The 18,914-nt window shown below is 39.5% G+C and overlaps 1 protein-coding gene across 1 annotated transcript; it reads right to left on the bottom strand.

The window, feature by feature from the left end:
- Positions 1-9,848: 9,848 nt before the first annotated feature.
- LOC135464710 (homeobox even-skipped homolog protein 1-like) lies at positions 9,849-18,317 on the bottom strand. Its single transcript, XM_064742217.1, has 3 exons — positions 18,197-18,317; positions 10,641-10,810; positions 9,849-10,430 (listed from the first exon to the last, which is right to left on the bottom strand). The coding sequence occupies exons 1-3, from the start codon at positions 18,291-18,293 to the stop codon at positions 9,849-9,851; spliced, it is 849 nt and encodes a 282-aa protein (XP_064598287.1). The 5' UTR covers positions 18,294-18,317.
- Positions 18,318-18,914: the final 597 nt, after the last annotated feature.

Below are 18,914 nucleotides of genomic sequence, written 5' to 3'. Positions count from 1 at the left end.
CCACGTTGTGCTGAAAGCCTTACAGGAAATAAATTCACATTAGAATATTAATCTCTCCATCTTAGATAAATGACACTATTAACGATGTGTTCTTCGGCGAGAAAAAGAAATCAGCGGAACACAAAAGGTGTGCGTTGTAAGGAATCTTCAGATTTTCTCGGGCGCAAATTGTTATTCTACGACGATAATGTGGGATATTTAGATTACTGCTGTACCATGTACTAAGCTGTTAAATACCATAATACTCATGAGCCGCTTTTAATCTTCACCATACAAATATTCCAGACGACACATAATCCATGTATGCCCACATCCACCTGTATTAATTTAGAATTGTCGATTGCTATTTTTCTTCTCAGTTTCCAAGCTATATATGAAAGCAGAGTTGTGATCCGTCAGGCGCATCTGTGCCTGTGGACGGATCACGCTGAGATCTCTCCTATTCTTCTGTGACCAACGCCAGAACGTGTCGCTTTAGCTCTCTGTCGTCCATTCATTTCCAATTAAACGTGTCACCAACGCCAATGGAATTACGAAAAGAGAGGGTAACATTATTGTTGTCGGCTTCGGTCACAAATGTTTGTAAGCCATTAGGGAGAAATGATCGGCTATTTAATCAGCGGTAGTGAATGGAACACCCCGAGACCCGTCACTCGATGGTACCAAATCACTCCCAAAACCACTCAAGCAAATCCTGTGTCACACGAGTCTGAAGGGTTAGCGAGCAGTCCGCTGGGATCGGAGATGTTGGGCAAAGGCATATTGGGGCTAATGATGCCTTCACAATGAACACACTTAAGTATCAGTCTAATTGCTGACAGTGTCCAGCCAAAGGAGCAGTCTGTTGAACACATGGTGGGTCTTGGTTACTAATGATTTAGAACGTATACCTACGACAGTAACTACAGAACACTGGGCATGCAGTTTACGCCAACTCAGTTCGTGCTGCTTTCAAACATATATTTCTAATATAAATAATACACAAAGGATATGTCCATTCTAAAACTTTCCTGATGAGATAATGTTACCTCTACATAGGCCTCGATATCCCAAACTTGTTTATCCTATCTTCAATTTAGGGAGTCCGCACCATGATGCTAGAGATAGTTAAATAACCTGCCATGGCCAGTTAAATAATTGTTAGAGTTTTATAAAAAATGTTTGTATTTACCATTGTTTTTACATAATACAACTACAGAAGGTGTTTTGTCTTTCAATATTATTTTTATTAATCAAAATATTAAGGCTGGGCTCCAATCTGACTCCAGTCGATAGGATTTTTATGTAAAGTATATTGGTAGAGAGAGGCTATATTAAAGCGTTGTTTCTGTTGGTGACTTGTAATTATTATTGAATCGATGTGCATATCTTCATGCTGGAATGTACATGCGGATGGGTGTACACATACATATGGGTGTGTACGCATGGGTGGGTGTACAAATATATATGCGTGTGTACGTATGGGTTGGTGATTGTTCGCTTTGGTCAAGTACACGTATCTATAGTTCTGTTCAACGTGCAAGTAAGTCAAATGACAACAATAAGTCGCACTCATACGCCCTATCATTAACAATAGCCATCAAGCACTAATTCGATTTCAACACAAAACGTTTTTGAAAACATAAACCTGGATGAAGTGAAATGTCTTTGAACACAACGTAAAATGCCAAGCAAATAAGGAAGTACGTAAAGTAGTTTGTGTAGTTGAAAACGTTTATTGGCAGGTTAGGGTTGGAAAATATTGCTGACACCATTGTTTGACTCAATAAGCTCAGTTTTAACCGACAGGTAAATTATGTCTAATTCAGAAAGTGTCAGCTGTACAAGAACCACTTCTTGAGGTGTACTTGTTTTCGAAAGCTTGACAAATCCGCTGATGATCCCATCCCAGTTTTACGACTGTAGGAGAGTGGGGAAATGGGCGTGGGGGAATCGGTAATACAGGAACTTACAGGTAATAAAGTTGACCGACTAAGTGGGCGTCTTTTACCATTCACAGGTATACAGAGTTAACGAGTAAAGCGTCAGTGTTTGACCTGCGCAGACGCACCCGCGGAGATGTCTACGTGTACAGCCGGTGCCAGGACGTTTCCACTCATTAACTGATAATAACGGTATTTATCTGGTCTATTCTCCGTCGCTCTTACATAAGATATGGAGGAAACATCACTGACAAGGGTCGATTGCCCCGTGAGTAAGACTTAGGGGCCCTCATCGGCGACGCTGAGCTAGTCACTTGGAGTTACCTGGCCGTGGGAAAGCCCCAGTCCTGTCTGTGGCTGCCTCAGCCATACTTACCTTGCCTACGTGACTAAACAACCCACGCTACTCTTACGTAACCTACCTTTGTTGGCCGTCCATATTCAGTTGCACGCTATTTATAACGCTTCCCAATTATGCGCATTATTACATCGTGTTTTGAATAGACTTATCTGCTTAAATATCGAGTGAAACACTTAGTCTGGGTTCATACTCAATTCAGTGTGTTAATTTTGATTAGTCAAGAGGACAGGTGGCCGTTTGAATCTCCTTCATTATACATAAGCTACCAGAAAACCTGGATGGAAATAGGATGTCCTATACGAGAAAATAGGTTTGCATTTGTTAAAAAATATTCAGCGGGGTATTATTTTTTTTGTTTATGAGGGGTCATCTTTGACGTGTGTGGTAAAACAATTCATAAAAAGTATTCTATACGTGTATATACTATATAATATTCTCACCTGTCGTCTTTGTTTTCGCCCTTGATTCACATCTTGCACACTGCATCATAGCCCAGATCACAGATTTGTTAGTTCACAGCGAGGGGTTTGACAAAGCCCTGAGTTAAATCAGATCGGCGTTTCGCCTTAAAAATTGGCAATGTTGGAAATATCTCGTCATAAAGAGAGGGATCAGTTAATGATCAATCTGGTATCTGGTATAGTATATTATTTATGATTGCATTTACGAGGCGTGTGGTATCATCTGCACGTCGGTGCAGTGAGGTACTACCACACTTACATGCACATGGCGACATTGGGAACGGTATGTCATAGATAGACAGTTGTAGCATTATGAATGATCTAATCTTAAAAGCAACGTTGGACATCAATGGGGAGGGACTCTAGTCCTATGCTAGTCTATAATACACTATGCTAGTGTATAATACACTAGTGGTCTACAGAGCTGTGGGTTCGAATCCGGCCTGTGTTGACGTGAGGATTGTAATGATCGAATGGCATTGAAGAAAACAAGAATCAAAAACTATAAAGGCACAATAAAGAGGATCAACTTCGTTTCCGGGCTGTGAAGGAATGAAGTGTTGTGTCAGTCTCAATTATAATGTTGATGGATGAAGATTTGAGTTGAGCTAAAACCTTAAAAATGAAGTATATTGAGTCAAATTATAGACATAACTAGAAACACTTTCAAAATTGAAATATTGTGTCGAGCTAAAGTACTGAAGAGAGCTTGTCAGATGAAATGCAGAAATTGTCACTTACTGATACAGTATTTAATCAAGACCTGAAATGACTCGCAAAATTGAAGCGAGTTGTACCATGAGGGTTTTTATCAGTGTTATATATGAATGGGTTTTCGGGCAGTATATATTAACTTAAGATCTTGTTAACTTGAAAAATCTTAATGGAGAGGGCACTAATCTTGAAGCAAACTGATGCAAAATCTAAATGTACAGAAAAGTTGCCCTGGAGCTTGCTTAGACAAAATGTGAATGGACAAAGCACATGTCGTGAAGCAATTATTGCTGATATAAAATATGAATGGACAGAACACTTTTCCTGAAGGAAGTTGACAAAAACTCTGAATGGACAGAGCACTTGTCATGAAGTAATTAGCTGACACAAAATGTGAATGGACAGAACACTTGTCGTGAAGCAGGCTGATACAAAATGTGAATGGACAGAACACTTGTCGTGAAGCAAGCTGATACAAAATGTGAATGGACAGAGTGCTTGTTGCGAAGCAAGCTGACACAAAATGTGAATGGAAAGAGCACTTTTCCTGAAGCGAGCTGATACAAAATTTGAATGGACAGAGCACTTGCGAGCTGATAAGCTAAGATCCCGTAAGCCATGTAAACAAGTGAAACATTGGCACCAGTTTATAACGTAAAATCCCGTCCGCGTATGAGGTCATACTTTAACCTGGCACATCCACCTTTTAAGTAATGTTGACAAATCAAGTTTTGAGGTTCGGTTATAATCTGATAAATAAAATAGGTGACACAAATACACTAATAAAAAGTTAAAACAAGGTAATTAACGAGTCATATGTTTTGACAAAGCGCTTATTGGAGCTTGGCTAAATATGCACCTGGAATTTTTTTCCGATCGTTTGTTGTATTTTTAGCGGTTTAGTGAGTGCGCATTACCTGCTTGCCTGCATGTCTACAAAGGCAGTGCTTTGCCAGCTGCATGGTTTACTTGCATGTTTAGACGTTTGAACAATAAAAAAAAATTTACAGATTCAAAGAATTCAATTAGTCGTACACATGTCTCAATCGATAGCTTCTACGCTGTGTTTAAAGCTCATATTCTGAAAATTAATGAAAAAGACGCGGTATGTTCTTTCCTTTGTCATTTACTACGCAGGAGCAGTAGTCATGTGTACCATTTTCACCAAATGAATCGACTCTCTAGTAGCTTGTTTGGTATGTACATGGCTATGGCATTTTGGAATGTGATATAAAACGATTATATTTATATGCGAGAAATTCTACAAAGCGAGTTTTTGCACATCTGTCCTGTTTGTACCATATTTACACTTTGAAAGGCTGTCATCCATTTCAAGTTACACTCAGCTGTATGTGTACAATGGAATACGCTGATTGGCTCACATTATGTAATAACGATTGTGAAGTTTTACAGGAAATTGCACCATTTCGTCTACACACCGCTAGCCAAACTGCTTAATTGTATCACACTAACATATACACCAATCATGTGATTTTGTTCTCACTTTATAACCAGGAACATTGCATAATTCATGGTTTTCAATAACGTGTTAAGAGGAAAGAATTATCTCTGGTAAAACGATACAAAACTCGTTAAATTAGCGGTCTTTGTTTTAACATGTATATGCCTATACATTGCCAATATTGCCAATCATTACGGGAGCTCTAAACACATGTTTTACGGCCTATAATGAATATAGCGATTCTAATCTTACAGACGTAATTAAGCCGGTGCGTAATTGCAATGAGCTTAAGTAGGTGATGAGGATGCGGTTGACATATCCCATGCATGGGGTCACGGAGTTGCAGGGCAGATGTCAGTCATTGAAGAAGTCGTGCTAACAAGATGGGTAAAGCGATGGTGTCGGCTCAGCTGAGGCTCATTGAATGTGGAACACAAAGGCTGCAGGACACTAACCGGACGAGTAAAACCGATCAAAGCTACGTGTGGCTCCGAGATCTAAGAACGAAGACGTCACGTCATTGCCCAAATTACCAGTGATTTTGCCAACAAAATTGTTAATGGCGTTGGTTGTGTTTTGTGAGTAAATACGTTTCGGACGAACGTGGAAGGCTTGTTTTCATACCTTATTCTCACTTCACTGCATTTTATGATTTTCTTTTCTTGGAGGTTCCCTTTCTTCTTCACCGCTGAGTTATTAATTCTTCCCACAGAAAAAACAATTAAGATTGCAGGTGGCCACAGATGAAAAAGTAAAGAATTCAAACGGAGCACTGATTTTTTTTTTCATTTTGCAGCCGTAATAGTTCACAAACCAGTCCATCTTTAATTTTCTCTACAGTACACTACCTTAGTATTGGTGTGATATGAGAACTATAGGTACTGGTTGAAACTCATTTCTGAAAAGTCTAGCAACTAAATTCTGTCACTGAGATAAAGGTATTTACCTCTGGATGTTTATATTTTATTTACAATCGGAAATATTAACACAGTCCTTCAAGAGTCGTGTGAAGCGAAAACAAATGACGAATAGAGTATTTGTTTGACTACACTTCATAAGGAATCTGTACCTGTAAGCTGTTTTTAACTATATATAACACATGGAAAAAAATTTCAGTGCGATCACCAGGTCCAGCTGACTATCTTAGAACGTCATCCGACTTTAGCAAGTATTCTGCTGGTAGTACCGTCTGCTATGGAATTGTAGGTCTAGGGCAAATTCCGCATCGGTTTAAAATGATTTTGTTTAAAACCTGGCTATTTCTGTTTGAGTTCAAGCTGAAATATCAATTCGGGTCGCAAATAATATCACGAGAAGTGACCAAGAACGATTGTAATAAAATTAATTTGGTTTAATTTAATCTATTTGGTTCTGATATCAGTAATTCACTTATGCGGCACTGGCACATCGCGGGTGGATAGGTGGACTCGTTTTGTCGATGTCATTGTATATATTGTACACTACTGATTCATCTGTTTCTTTCCTTTACGTTCAGTGGGCGTTAGCGACAATGCCACTGCTCCTGCCCAGGTGTACATGACAAACACTGCCCTTCTCAGGTAAAGCGACATCCGAACAAATTGGGTGATGGATTTGAACAAATGACCTAATTGGTACAATGGTATTCATGTTACACAGAAACCCTTAATGTATGATTCAGTCAACGAATTATCAATACTGATAACTTTCCACGACATGTTGATAAGTAGACCTCCTTATGGACATATGTTTTTCTTTATTTGAATCATCCTACCTACGTTTAGCCGCGCTTTTATAGGTTATAGGTGCAACTAGGTGCAAAATTTGCCTCAGAATTGAAGGGGGAAGAAGCCCTGATTAGATAATACTCTCACAGACACTATAAGTTGATACACTATAAATTTATGCACTGCTATTTTGCACCTAACTAAAATAAATCAAAATTTTGTCTGTTTTGGATAGAACCGAAAACATTTAGCCCAGTGTTACTACCACCGCACTCGCCCTGCTGGAGGTTACCATAGTGGCAAAATACTATTATTTCACTTCCAGCAACAACAACTAAAAATGGTGGTCATGCTGTGGAGATTTTCAGATATGTTGTTGGGAAAAGTGCAAGCCGCATACGGTGGTATGGCTTGGTACTAGACATGTATATACTTTGGTTCCATCCATCACATTACAACACATATACACACAAACTTATCTTCAGTCAACAGAACTCAAATATGCATGGAAAGAGCGTCAATGATTCATATTTGTGTTCTACATAAAAATTCTTGTTGTAAAATGGCTAATCTAAAGAATAGACTACTCTCAGGCGCCTTTGACTTATCTCTTAATAGACGTACTCCAACTCTGGAGTTCGAAGTCATTCAAATGGGTAGACCTCAAAGTGCGAGCTCAGTATAACGGCAAATAAGGTGTATTTATATATAAACAAAGCACATGTTATTCACAGGAAATCTCCGAGAAGTTGCCTTGACTTGCCTTCGTTGTACTCACTGAGTGACAAGGCACGGATCATATAAACGCACAAGATTTAATAAATATTACAAGAGGTATACCCTGGATCGGTTAAATTAAAACAACGTTGTGACTTGGAATAAGAATGAAGACAGATTATCATCTGTTTATGGAAAAGATGCCATAACTGTCTAGATGAAAAAAGATGCCACAACTGTGTAGATGAAAAAAGATGTCAAGAATAACACGTTACAGCTCGCGGTCAGGGCATATACGAATGTATATTAATTAAGTCTAACTGGGAAATTTGCGATTTGTTTGTGTGTGTGTTTAATTGTCGTTTGGGAAGGACAAGTCTAGATTTCCAACCATATATTCCGCCAAAAGGACGCGCAGATTCTTTTAAATTCGACATCCACATGGAATCCAGCAGCCAGCTACAGCCATTGGATGGCGTATGTATATATATATACATTCATATTCAGAGAGAAGCACTTCTTGATGCCCGTGCTACAAACGCTAATTATCTGTCACAGCTCTTCAGCTATACCATCCTAACTCCATCGTGACTGTAAATCACACACAGAACTACACCTACCAGATTATAAAGAAAGATACAAGGGCTGTCAGTAAAATTGTCAACAGTTCTGACAGGGTCAGAATAAAAAAGCATGTCTCATGTGATTTGACACACGATATGACGTCACAGGGCCTCAGGTACATATATTCCTACATCACCAGTGAGGCAGGTGACTTGTGATGTCACTTTTGTGTTTAGCTTTTCGCTTTTTAATGTGGAAAACTTTGCTACGTCCACTGTGAGCTTCGGTCAAGAAGTCCTGTGGAGCATGACCTCCGCTCATGGAGTTGATCTGAGTAAATTTTTTGGAGTACGTCGAAAAACACTAGTTAATTAATTTTAAAAATTGCATCTATTGATTAATTGAATGATTGATGATTGGACTGATGTACAGTTAACAATGTCACATTATTTCACTACTGTTAGTAGTGGAGTTGCTTGGATAGATCCTTCGGAACCAACAACACATTGTGTTAAACTTTCTTATGTATGGACAGAGACTTGCGTTTTGACTGAATTCGAATTTGGACTCATTACTGGTTGCAGTTTCGAAAAGTCCTCCCGCAAAGCCATCCACTGCAGGAACAATCACTGTCTATTATGAAAATAATGGAACATTAAGAGAGACAACACAATTGTTAAAATGGAATGTTAAAAGTTTATTTACAAATAAACTGATTTCAACAAGAGGTCCGTCGAATGCTCGAGTCTACAAGGTGCATCAAAATACTGCAAATCATTGGAAGATGTCAACGGGTATTACGCTGAAGTTATTTACAAGGTTCGCCATTTTACTGACATTAAAGCTTAACCCGGTGTACCCGCCATCGTGCGTTGCAAACGATGCCATTACGGGCTAAAGAAAATCAACAGGAAAATTAAAACTGATAAAAAATGTCTCCCTCTAATACTCGTGGAAATAGGAGGCAGTAGCTTTTACCAAGTTCAAAATAAAAAAGATTTCAATTAAGTGCAGTATTGTAACACTAATGCGAAAGCATGCATGTTTTCCGTACATAATAGGTGAAAGTGTTGTGGAAAAGTGGATGAAGCGATGCCTTAAATACTTCGTGGTTAACCCGCCAAAAAGAAGTGGTATTTGTGTGTAGAGAACCCTGTGAACCCAATGAACATAAACCAGGAAAGCAAATAACAGCAATCCCTTCACAACGTTCTCATGAGTCTGGAAAACGAATAACAGCAATCCCTTCACGACGATCTCATTAGTCAGGAGAGCAAATATAAGGGCAATCCTTCAGGGCGATCTCATGAGTTTGGAAAGCGGATAACAGCATTTCCTTCACGACGATCTCATAAGTTACCTGGTAACGAATAAATTATGTATACATTTAACTGTCGTTATTTGTCCTACCACTAACATCTATTTACAAACATATTATCACTTAATACTGTTGACAGGATGATATGCAGCACTTCTGCTCAACGCAGAATAATCATTCAGAGAAATGTTCATCTGGAAATCTCACGTCACAGTATTCGCTCCGAATGAGGGGGCATCGTCAGGAAATCTCGCCAGAATTCAAGCCTCGATTGGTTGTCGTTTCTCCGTCAGTGTCCCCATGGCTAACACTGAAGTGGAACAGAACCACCAACAGTCGTGTCATCTCTCTGACTAAACGACCCGAGGGGATTCGTGAGTTTTATTCCGGATCCAGGCCCGGTACCCTCACTGTTCATTCAAGTCTTGGCCGGTGGCCTTCACGGTATAGTCTAAGTGAGAATGGTCATCTCACAGCCTGTGCTGATTCAAGGTGCTTCAGTCAGACGGGAGTGAGATCGCGCCCCGCACCAGTCGCCCTCACATCAGCAGTGCCTGAGCATTCAGCCGCATGAGGTATAACGTACACAGTCACATTACCACTTATGTAAGTGTCCTTTCTATTCAAGCCCTTTCAGCATCAGTCTTGTAAGGCTGAAACAGTCCATGAGATGGGGTAGGTGTCGGTGTGACTGGCAGTGATGAGGAGAGTGAGGTGGACAGAGAGGTGGGCAGGGAGGTGGGAAGAGGAGGGAGGCCGCCAAGGTAGAGGTTACAGCTACACGGCTCCCCGGGGGCGGATGGGCAAGCACTAGAGGAACTGTGGTGGGGGATGAGAGGGCTCTGACTTAGAAGCGATGATGGATCTCTGGAAGTAGGGTGAATACCGCAGTTTAGGCTGGATGACTGGAGACTGTCCGATACTGAGAGAGCTGTGGGCCTTAGTAGAGAGCTGGTCACCGGAGGTAGAAACTCTGGGCGCGGCCTCAAAGGGGAAGGGACAGAGTACGGGCTGTAGGCAGCAGCAGCCCTCTGTAGCCCAAGACTGGCGTAGTAATTAAAAGGTGATGTGTTAGGTACGTTGTAGGGATACGAAGCTGCGGCTGCGGCCAGATAGGCATACAGGTTGGGATCCGGGATTCCATAGGGCCAAGCCATCGCCATTCTCTGCCTCTTGTCTTTCATACGTCTATTTTGAAACCACACCTGAATAATAAAAGCGAGACAAATTCTTTAAAAACCTGGTTTTATTATCAGCGTAAACTGGTTTTATTTTATTTATTTAGATACTGGACGTTTAAATTTCACATTTATTAACAGATTTAAAATTCACACACTGGTGACGTACTGGAAATATATATTTTGTCTAATTTAATCTTTTTAATCTTCAGATCTTTTTATTTAACAGGTATGTACCTTTATTGTACTTTCGGGAAGGTTTAACGCTGCAGCCAGTTCACATCGTCTGGGCCTGGAGACGTAGTTTTCCTTATAGAACTCCTTCTCTAGTCGGCCTAACTGCTCACGCGTGAAGGCGGTCCGGTATCGACGAACTTGGCTGTCCTCGGGGGATAGGCCTAAACACTCTGTAAAACACAAACAGCGAGATACATTAAGAAATGCAGACAAAGTAAAAGCAAAATGACATCTAAATTAATAATGATATCTACATAGTTAACCTTTTGCGGTTATAGGATGGAATAACAATTACATGCAACGCTTTCCAGTACTCGGAAGTTAGCGCTCATAATTCACCGCGTAGTAATGCAGCTCATGAATAAGTGGACATGTCGCACATTGAAATGATTTCTAGCACGTGCGCAGCTGGGTCGGCTATACAGAGGACTGGGTTCATTTGAAATTCACCGAAATTCCTCTGCATAATGTGCTTAGTGCTAATGAAGGTTTCGAAATCCAGCCTGGAAGATCTGAATTATACATCTATGAGAGACACTGATTACCACTAATTGAATATTCGGCTGAGATCAAACGACGCCTCCAGCTAATATTACAGGTGACAAACGAAGAGAAACTCGAACACATATTTCCCATTAATCAGGGGGTTTTAGGGCGAAGGAAAAAAATCACTTAGCTCAAGTAATCTAAAGAGCAATCTGGGGGCTAAACGTCTTGATTATGGAGATAGCCACATATTATCTTTGACAGCTCATTAAAACTCATGACACCAAATCTACCGGGTCTGTATGCATGGGAATATATCCAGTCCATAACTTTAGTCTTCGGAGCTCGTCGTCTGATGACAGCCATAAATATGTCTAGCCGTATATAAAACGTCCAGATCAAAGACAATGGGCTAGGAGAGTGATCATGAAATATACCTGCACAATAAAACTCTGCCGGCGAACAGATTCGCCAGTTTTAATTAGACGCTAGTTAGAGCGCACTAAAAACAATAGCTCAATTATCACTCGTTTTTAGTACAGCCTTAAGAACAGTTCATTAAACAGGAAAGATTGCATGGTTAACACAGTTGAGGACCTGAGAAAATCGGATTTATTTCTTCCCGTGCGACAACTAAATTTACAAATCATACTGAAATCCCGTTGAGAAGAGAACAACAAGCAGTGACAAAAGGAAAAACTAAGTGACAGCCAACAAATAATCAACGTGTTTTTCAATTAATCTCTTGTATTCACATGGAAATACAATGGGTATACATTGAATTCAACTTTAATCCTTGAATGTAGAGAGTACAAATTTAAATCTTCCAAGCACATTTCAATCTATAATTCTTGTAACTTTGTAAAGTTAAGAAAACAGTGCTATATATTTGAAAAATGGGTATCAATAATTGACCAAATGTTACACACTGATGGAACATCAACAGGTCGTATTACAACCTATCTATATATATGTTATGTGTGCCACGGGCGTTGCAAAGCGATTTATGCACGATTATAATACACGTGAATTTATTATTCCCGTCTAATTTTATGCAAGTATACCATTCCCTGGATGGTTGAAATATCTGAAGTGTAGCGATTGAGGGAAGAGATCGTGCGGTGTAGGCCAGTGGAGTATGACAACCTCGCCAGAGATCTCCCTCTAATGTATTTAACTCGCCCCCGGATGTATCTGATAATTCTATAAAATCACATCTCAGTTGCTCTCTTTTTCAATTATGTCGTACTATGTTTGACTCGATTATAATTCAATATCCCGTGCGGGGCTGGCGGGCATAGCTGGCTGCTCCAGTGACAAAGCACCCGGCTCTGTCATGCGAAGAGCTTCATTTGTAGGTATAAAGGAGGTGTACTTGTAAGGGGACGGCACAACCCTCTGTAACAACAGGGAGCAGGGGGGAAGAAAATAAATTTGCATTCATTGTGGTCGTGGCTCAGGGCGAAGACTTTTGTCAATTAATTATGAACACAAACACAGATTTCAACGAAGTGGAAAAGTCACTCGACATTGATTGTATGTCGTTATACACAGCTTCATATCACATTTCCACTAAATCTAAAATCAACCATATTCGTGTATAAATATGAAAGACCATATAACATGCATTAAAAAAGCTTGAAATTATCGCAGCAATTTTTGTGCACAGCACATACCTTCACGCATTTGCTGACATTTTAATTTAAATTAAGTGCAACCGTTGCAAGAAAGCTGTCCAAGTTTGATGAAAGCATCACGAGACATGTGACAGAGGGAGTGGTAAAAGGAGGCGGGGCGAAAGGCCAATTTTGTCAGATCTGTTGGGAAAAGTTAATATAATATAGGCTTTTGTGTTTAAAGCTTTTGTCTAGGAAGAAGGGTTGGAAAAAATATCAAATTTATTCTAACAATCATAAATGTCACTAATAATTCTGGAGACGGGGCGGGATGGGGTGGGAACGATGTTTGTTTATCCCCACACACCCACCACTACAGCAGCTAGTTAGATCCCCTCAGGTTGTGCTAACTGATCTGGGCATGGCTTGTTTACCTCTCCGGGTGCTCTCTATAGAATTACCGGGTTTAACCTCTGGCCGTACGCTTGCTGTGCGCTAGTGACACTAAGGTGGGAATTAGGAAGGCTTAGGACAGTGCATAACAAAGGCGTAACTGTCCCAGAACCACGGTTCCCCGTCGATTACATATGTTTCTTCCCGTTACAATAAAAGTATTAAAGTATTTGAAGACGAGTTAAGTGATCTTTTGTATTTGCAACAGAAGCGATCATCTGATCACTGGGCAGTGTAGTAGGGGGCATGTGACTACTACAATCGAACGGTGTATCTGAGCGCGTGAAAGATAACTGGAGAATAAAGATTGCCTACCAGCTGTCTGGAAGGACTATACACAAATCTGGTGAGAAAAAAAATAAAGTGCATGTACTATGCTCCGCGATGTTGATCACATCAAAACATCCATCAGAAAACTGTCACCATTTTTGCTCTTGTTCACACGGATTTTCAGAATAATTCTCTCGTTTATCCACCATTACCTGTCTTCCTATATATTGTGTCCTGCTTGCTCGTACACATCAATCTGCATACATTATAACAATAAAAAAATATCCCACAAACCTCGAATTAGGTATGAGCCCGCAGGAATAAAGTAAAAAGCGAAGATTTCTGTGGTTTGGTTGAGTGTTTGATCTGTTAGATTAGTCACCGAAACTTGATAATCCCGGCGCCAAGCGATCAACCATCTGTTTACGTACACCTTCACTCTCTGCATTATAACAAAGAGGATTTGTGAATAATGCGAAATGAAATGTAAATCTGCTTAATTGATATTTGGTCAGATCCTAGTGACTCTCACGAAAGGCTGGCGAGTATATATGTCTTCATGACTCAATATTTTAATTTACAGGTTCATCTTGACACGGCATAAAGGTACACGTATAATCTTAATTTAAGCGGGCTTCTGTCCAAAAAGCCTTTAGTAAAACTTACAGGAATAATACATTATTACATTTTTGTCATTTATACTGTTTGCTTGTCCGGATGAAATAAACACATTCCTCCACCTCAATGAGTTCTTTTCGATATATGTCTATATATTTTACATTTTGCACAGTGGGTGGCAAAAAAGCGACTCACTATAGCACATTTTGTAGAGTTCGTGCCATACGACCCAAAACAGATAGCTCGCATACAGCAGCCAATGAATATAATTTACATAAAGTGACCATTGGCACAGTCAGCTGTTACAAAGATGTCTTTCAGATGGCAAGTGACCATGGACTGATTATGAAATAGATTACTGAGGAATGTGGGTACTGACCACATGGTGGTCTCTGCGCGTGATTTTATCAGTGGTCGTCTCACTGTCCAGCTAACGAGGAACTGATCTGTGCACTTGTCAGTTAAAACTGAAGTGACCAAAAGTCCGCCCACACACTTTGATCCAATTATAACCACACACCTATCTAGCTACTTCTTTCTGTTATAAATTAATAAACAAAACATACTCACATATAAATAACACACTTGGTCGTATACAATGTTCCCTTTTACTCCACGCGCAGTTGTGCTGCTTACAAGAGTCAATGAGTAATATAATACTAATTGCATAAATATATACGCGTTATTTACTCGCTTTCTTTTGGAATGACAAATACTGATACACAATCAAAATTCATGCTCGTGCATGGTATTAATTATTTTCTCATGGTGGAATAACAAAAGCGAAAAAAGGTGGTTAGTATGAAGTCCACATAAGCATGACATCCTCTTCTACAGCCATTTTCATGTGCCTTATTATATCGTACATCGTATAAATGATGATCACGTCTTTAGTGAGGATTGAAGGAGCGTCTGTAACCAACCGATATCTGTCTTCCCTATCATTTTTATCAGACATTTTTATGATAATTAATGACTACATAGGGATATAAACTTGTGCAGGATGGCCCAAGCCCTGGTGCAGAGAATTCATTCTGATTTACGGCCTCATTATGCTTATCACGTTCAGTGTTCTACTGAATGAAGACTAAATGATTTCATGTCGATACAGTCCGATCATTATCAACTATAAGTCTGTGGTATGCGCATCAAAGAAAACTAATAATGGGTGCGACGTGCCTAATCACAACTTCCTCCATCATCCGCCAATTTTTTCACACATCACACATTCTGAGAGAAGTAGGGCCTGTATAATCTGTAGGGGATTATGAGTGCCTGCCCTATAGCGCCTACTCCCGTGTCCACGCCGGCAAAGGCGTAATCCATACCTGTCTACTCCTACGCTTATATTCTCCCACAAAAAAACACATCATTTGAGATTTAGTGCAGACAGCTTCAACATTACCTCTGCTCACATACTGTACGCACATGCATATCAAGAATGCGTCACAAAATCTGCTCACGGTTTTTATGATGGAATAACCGACAATATAGATTAAAATAAACATCAGCAATAATGCCTTTAAGCTACCACCGGAGTAAAAGAAAAACGCCGCCGTCAACATCAATTTGACCAAATAATGAGCTTTAACAACAACAATATTTGTACACGAAATCAGCTGTTGCCACTTTGTATAATATTGCTCTTGAATGGAGGAGAAAAATGTGGGAATCTTAAATAAAATTATGAAAAAAATATTTTCGGAGTACAAGATAGCTAATACATAGCGAGCCTGTATTGAACACTGAACCTGCATCTATGTTATACACTGATATACCGAAGGTTAACTGTAATTTCTTCTCTCCTTTCTGATTAATGAGAATGGTGTCAAACGCTGTTTTTCACATTCCACAAACCTCCAGTGATTATAAAAGTGCTGATAAATTTGTCCTTGATCACGCATAGATATACTGTGAGCATAAAAGACGTTAAACAGGCTTTAGCCGATTTTAGTCACGTTAAGTCCTATATGAAGCGAACAAAGACCTTTGATGATTTCTTGGGTTTGTCAGTTATTAAACACGAAATCTGTCATTAATAGCTCAATCAGTCTCTTAATTAAATTTAATCTGTACAGGACTCTTTGAACTATATTCGGAGAGCTAAGTTTCCACTTTTTTTTTCATTCCGGTTAAGTTATCGCTGATCACTCAAAAAAGTATTAATTTTGGTTTTAAGATTTCGATGCGCTATAAATAGAAATTCTTGATTAGAAATGAAGCACAAAATAATTATAATATCTCGACGAACAAATGTGTAGAGCTATTGTTTTATAAGAATGCGACAAAGGACAAAAACGCATAGAGTAAATAAGATGTAAGAAAAGCTCATCATACATCGTTAAAAACTTTGCCAACTTGTGGGAAACCCGTAATGAACAAGTGTAATTATTGGATCAAAGCTAAGTGGTGCAGGTATTTACATATGCAAATGTGGATGCGCCTTTGATGTTTCCGCTAACAAACTTTTATTCAGGATATTACTGCTCTTTGAGTCCGTAAATATAAGTGCCAGAGAATATATAGATAAATTGTAGCTTTATCTACAGTACTCTGGCATGCAAAGGCTGGACTTATTATGTATGGAACAAACAGATTATGGACCATATCCTGTCCAGCTTTTGACTCACTTTCCCGTGATAACTACAACATTCGGGAATTAATTAACCCTTTGATTAATGAGTAATCCTATGTATGCGTATGAAGTTGAGTGTTACATTTTAAAACTTTTTTGCTTCCGTCCCGGGTAGGGAGCCTCCCAACGCTAACTCGCGCGTTTGGGGAAATTGTCGCTATCTAATGACGTAATGATACATTACAATCTGTCAATTCATTGCCCGTATAATTATGAAGCCAGTAAATGAGTAATATCACAGCCGATATGAGTGTAATTGTAGTGGGCTATCGTCTGCTAATAATCGCCAAACTCTAACCGTTTGATTTGAAGGGGCAACTCTCTGACGGCCGTCGGTGAGATATCAATTATAAATAGAGGCCTATCTCCATCGCTTTATCACAGGACAGACACTGTTAACGTGCCGTAGCGCCTTTGTAAAGCCAGATTCGATTAAAATTTTATATCAGTGCCAACGAATTATTGCACATCTGTTGAGTACTAGCGCCGTGCATAATTGCTCATATCCTAGTCAGAGGCTGAAATACGAGAAATCAAATTACCGGAGCCCTTGTACATGGAAACACGCGGGAATGCCAGCACAGTCGTATTAATGTGTTTTTAAGGTTTTAATACCTTGACTAGTTTCTGTACAAATATAGTCATGCAGTTCGTCAAATGATCAAAAATAGTTTACAACGTAAACTTATTTAAGGTAATTTTAGGATATAAAATATTTTGCAAAAGAGACAGAATTAACACTGATTTCGTCCACAGAAGGACTTCATATTATTATAAGTGTATATTTAGTGATAATGCATATAACAATATTCTCACTAAATATTTACTTATAATACTTAAGTAAGAATATGTACATGTTTTTAATTTACACTTACAATAAGAGTGTTTTCTGTTTTAATGATAATATACAAAATAGAAGTTATGTAATAGGATATCTGTTGTATGTCTTCTACCCTACTTTATCCAAGATGTGGCTATTCCGCTTTTATCAAGTCTCGCTATTTTCTGTGCTTTCCTGTCAAAAGGGTATTTGTCGTTTGTAAAGACGGCTGTTCAAACGACATGGCTGTCTACACCTTCTGTCCCAATGAAGGTACACAGCTTCTATACTAGAGGTCACGGTTCATCTGGTGTGAAATTAATGTAAACATACGAGAGCAGTAGTTCGATATCTTTATCAAATTTCTCAAGTCATATCTGTCGGTAGGGGGGTGATTAGGACTCGAAGCTACATGTACATTGTACATATTCTTAGATTTACAAACCTTTCCTTTACTTTCGCGCCCAAAATATATAGGCTGTGTCCTTACAAATAAAATACCACTGTGAACTCCAATTGTTTACCTATCAGTCCACTCACAATTAATTGTTTAGTGGTTTGTAAGACGGGGTTAGGCTTTGTTTTACTTTGTTTGATGCTGTTTGACATCAGGTATTGAAGGCAAACAGTTAAAACTCATTAGCGGTATTGGTCTCACCTTTTTTGGATTGACTTGACTGGCTGTAGTCTGACAGTGGTGAGGACGGGGCTTTGTCGTATTCCTCAGAACGCTGTCTCTTCATTCTCATCGTCATAAGCTCGTCGTCGCTGTCCTCGGTCACATCTATTGGGGTTTGGGGTGACAGGCGGTCATCCTCACTCAAGGAAACTCGGGTCTCCTGAACTCCCATCTCTGCTGGACTTGGCGCCTGAAGACCGTCGCTTGAAAGCTCGTTTTTACTTCCCGCTTTGTCCGTTTCTTTTTCTGAGTCAAGCACGAGTTTGAAAGCTTGCATACTATATTGTCACGGGTTGAGAGTAAAACCGACTCCCTTCAGCAGACATGTGACACCATTCAGTCCGACCTAGTGATAACTGTATAAAGCTAAGACTACGATACCAACGAGTGGGGTTAGTTCTCGCTCTGACACGTGTGATGTGCTCCACTCACAGTAACACGGACTAATCCAAACAGTAATGATGAACTTCGAACAACTTTTGAAAGTTTGCCGGAGAAGTCTAAGAAGTGATCCGTCCTCTTTGAAATCTTTCTTACTATGACCTAGACAGTTCCGTATAAAACTGTTTTAAGCTCTTGTGACTTGAGGCTCAACCCTCAACAGTAGTTACACCCCCTCCGGCTATGATGTTTATGTTGTATAAAATCTCAATTGTCGGAACCTTTGATTGCTCCTAGAACAGACAACAGTTGACGT

Source organism: Liolophura sinensis, chromosome 1 (assembly GCF_032854445.1).
Source record: "Liolophura sinensis isolate JHLJ2023 chromosome 1, CUHK_Ljap_v2, whole genome shotgun sequence".
Taxonomy (NCBI): Eukaryota; Metazoa; Mollusca; class Polyplacophora; order Chitonida; family Chitonidae; genus Liolophura; species Liolophura sinensis.
This window is presented reverse-complemented; position numbering and strand designations above follow the sequence as displayed.

Bases quoted from the DNA above. Each gene is read 5' to 3' on its own strand.
- LOC135464710 (XM_064742217.1), bottom strand. From the start codon at position 18,293: ATGACGATGAGAATGAAGAGACAGCGTTCTGAGGAATACGACAAAGCC. The intron at 10,811-18,196 runs GTGAGACCAATA...TGTGTTTTACAG, and splicing joins GTCAAGTCAATCCAAAAAAG to AGTGTTTAGGCCTATCCCCC. The intron at 10,431-10,640 runs GTACATACCTGT...TTTATTATTCAG, and splicing joins TTCCCGAAAGTACAATAAAG to GTGTGGTTTCAAAATAGACG.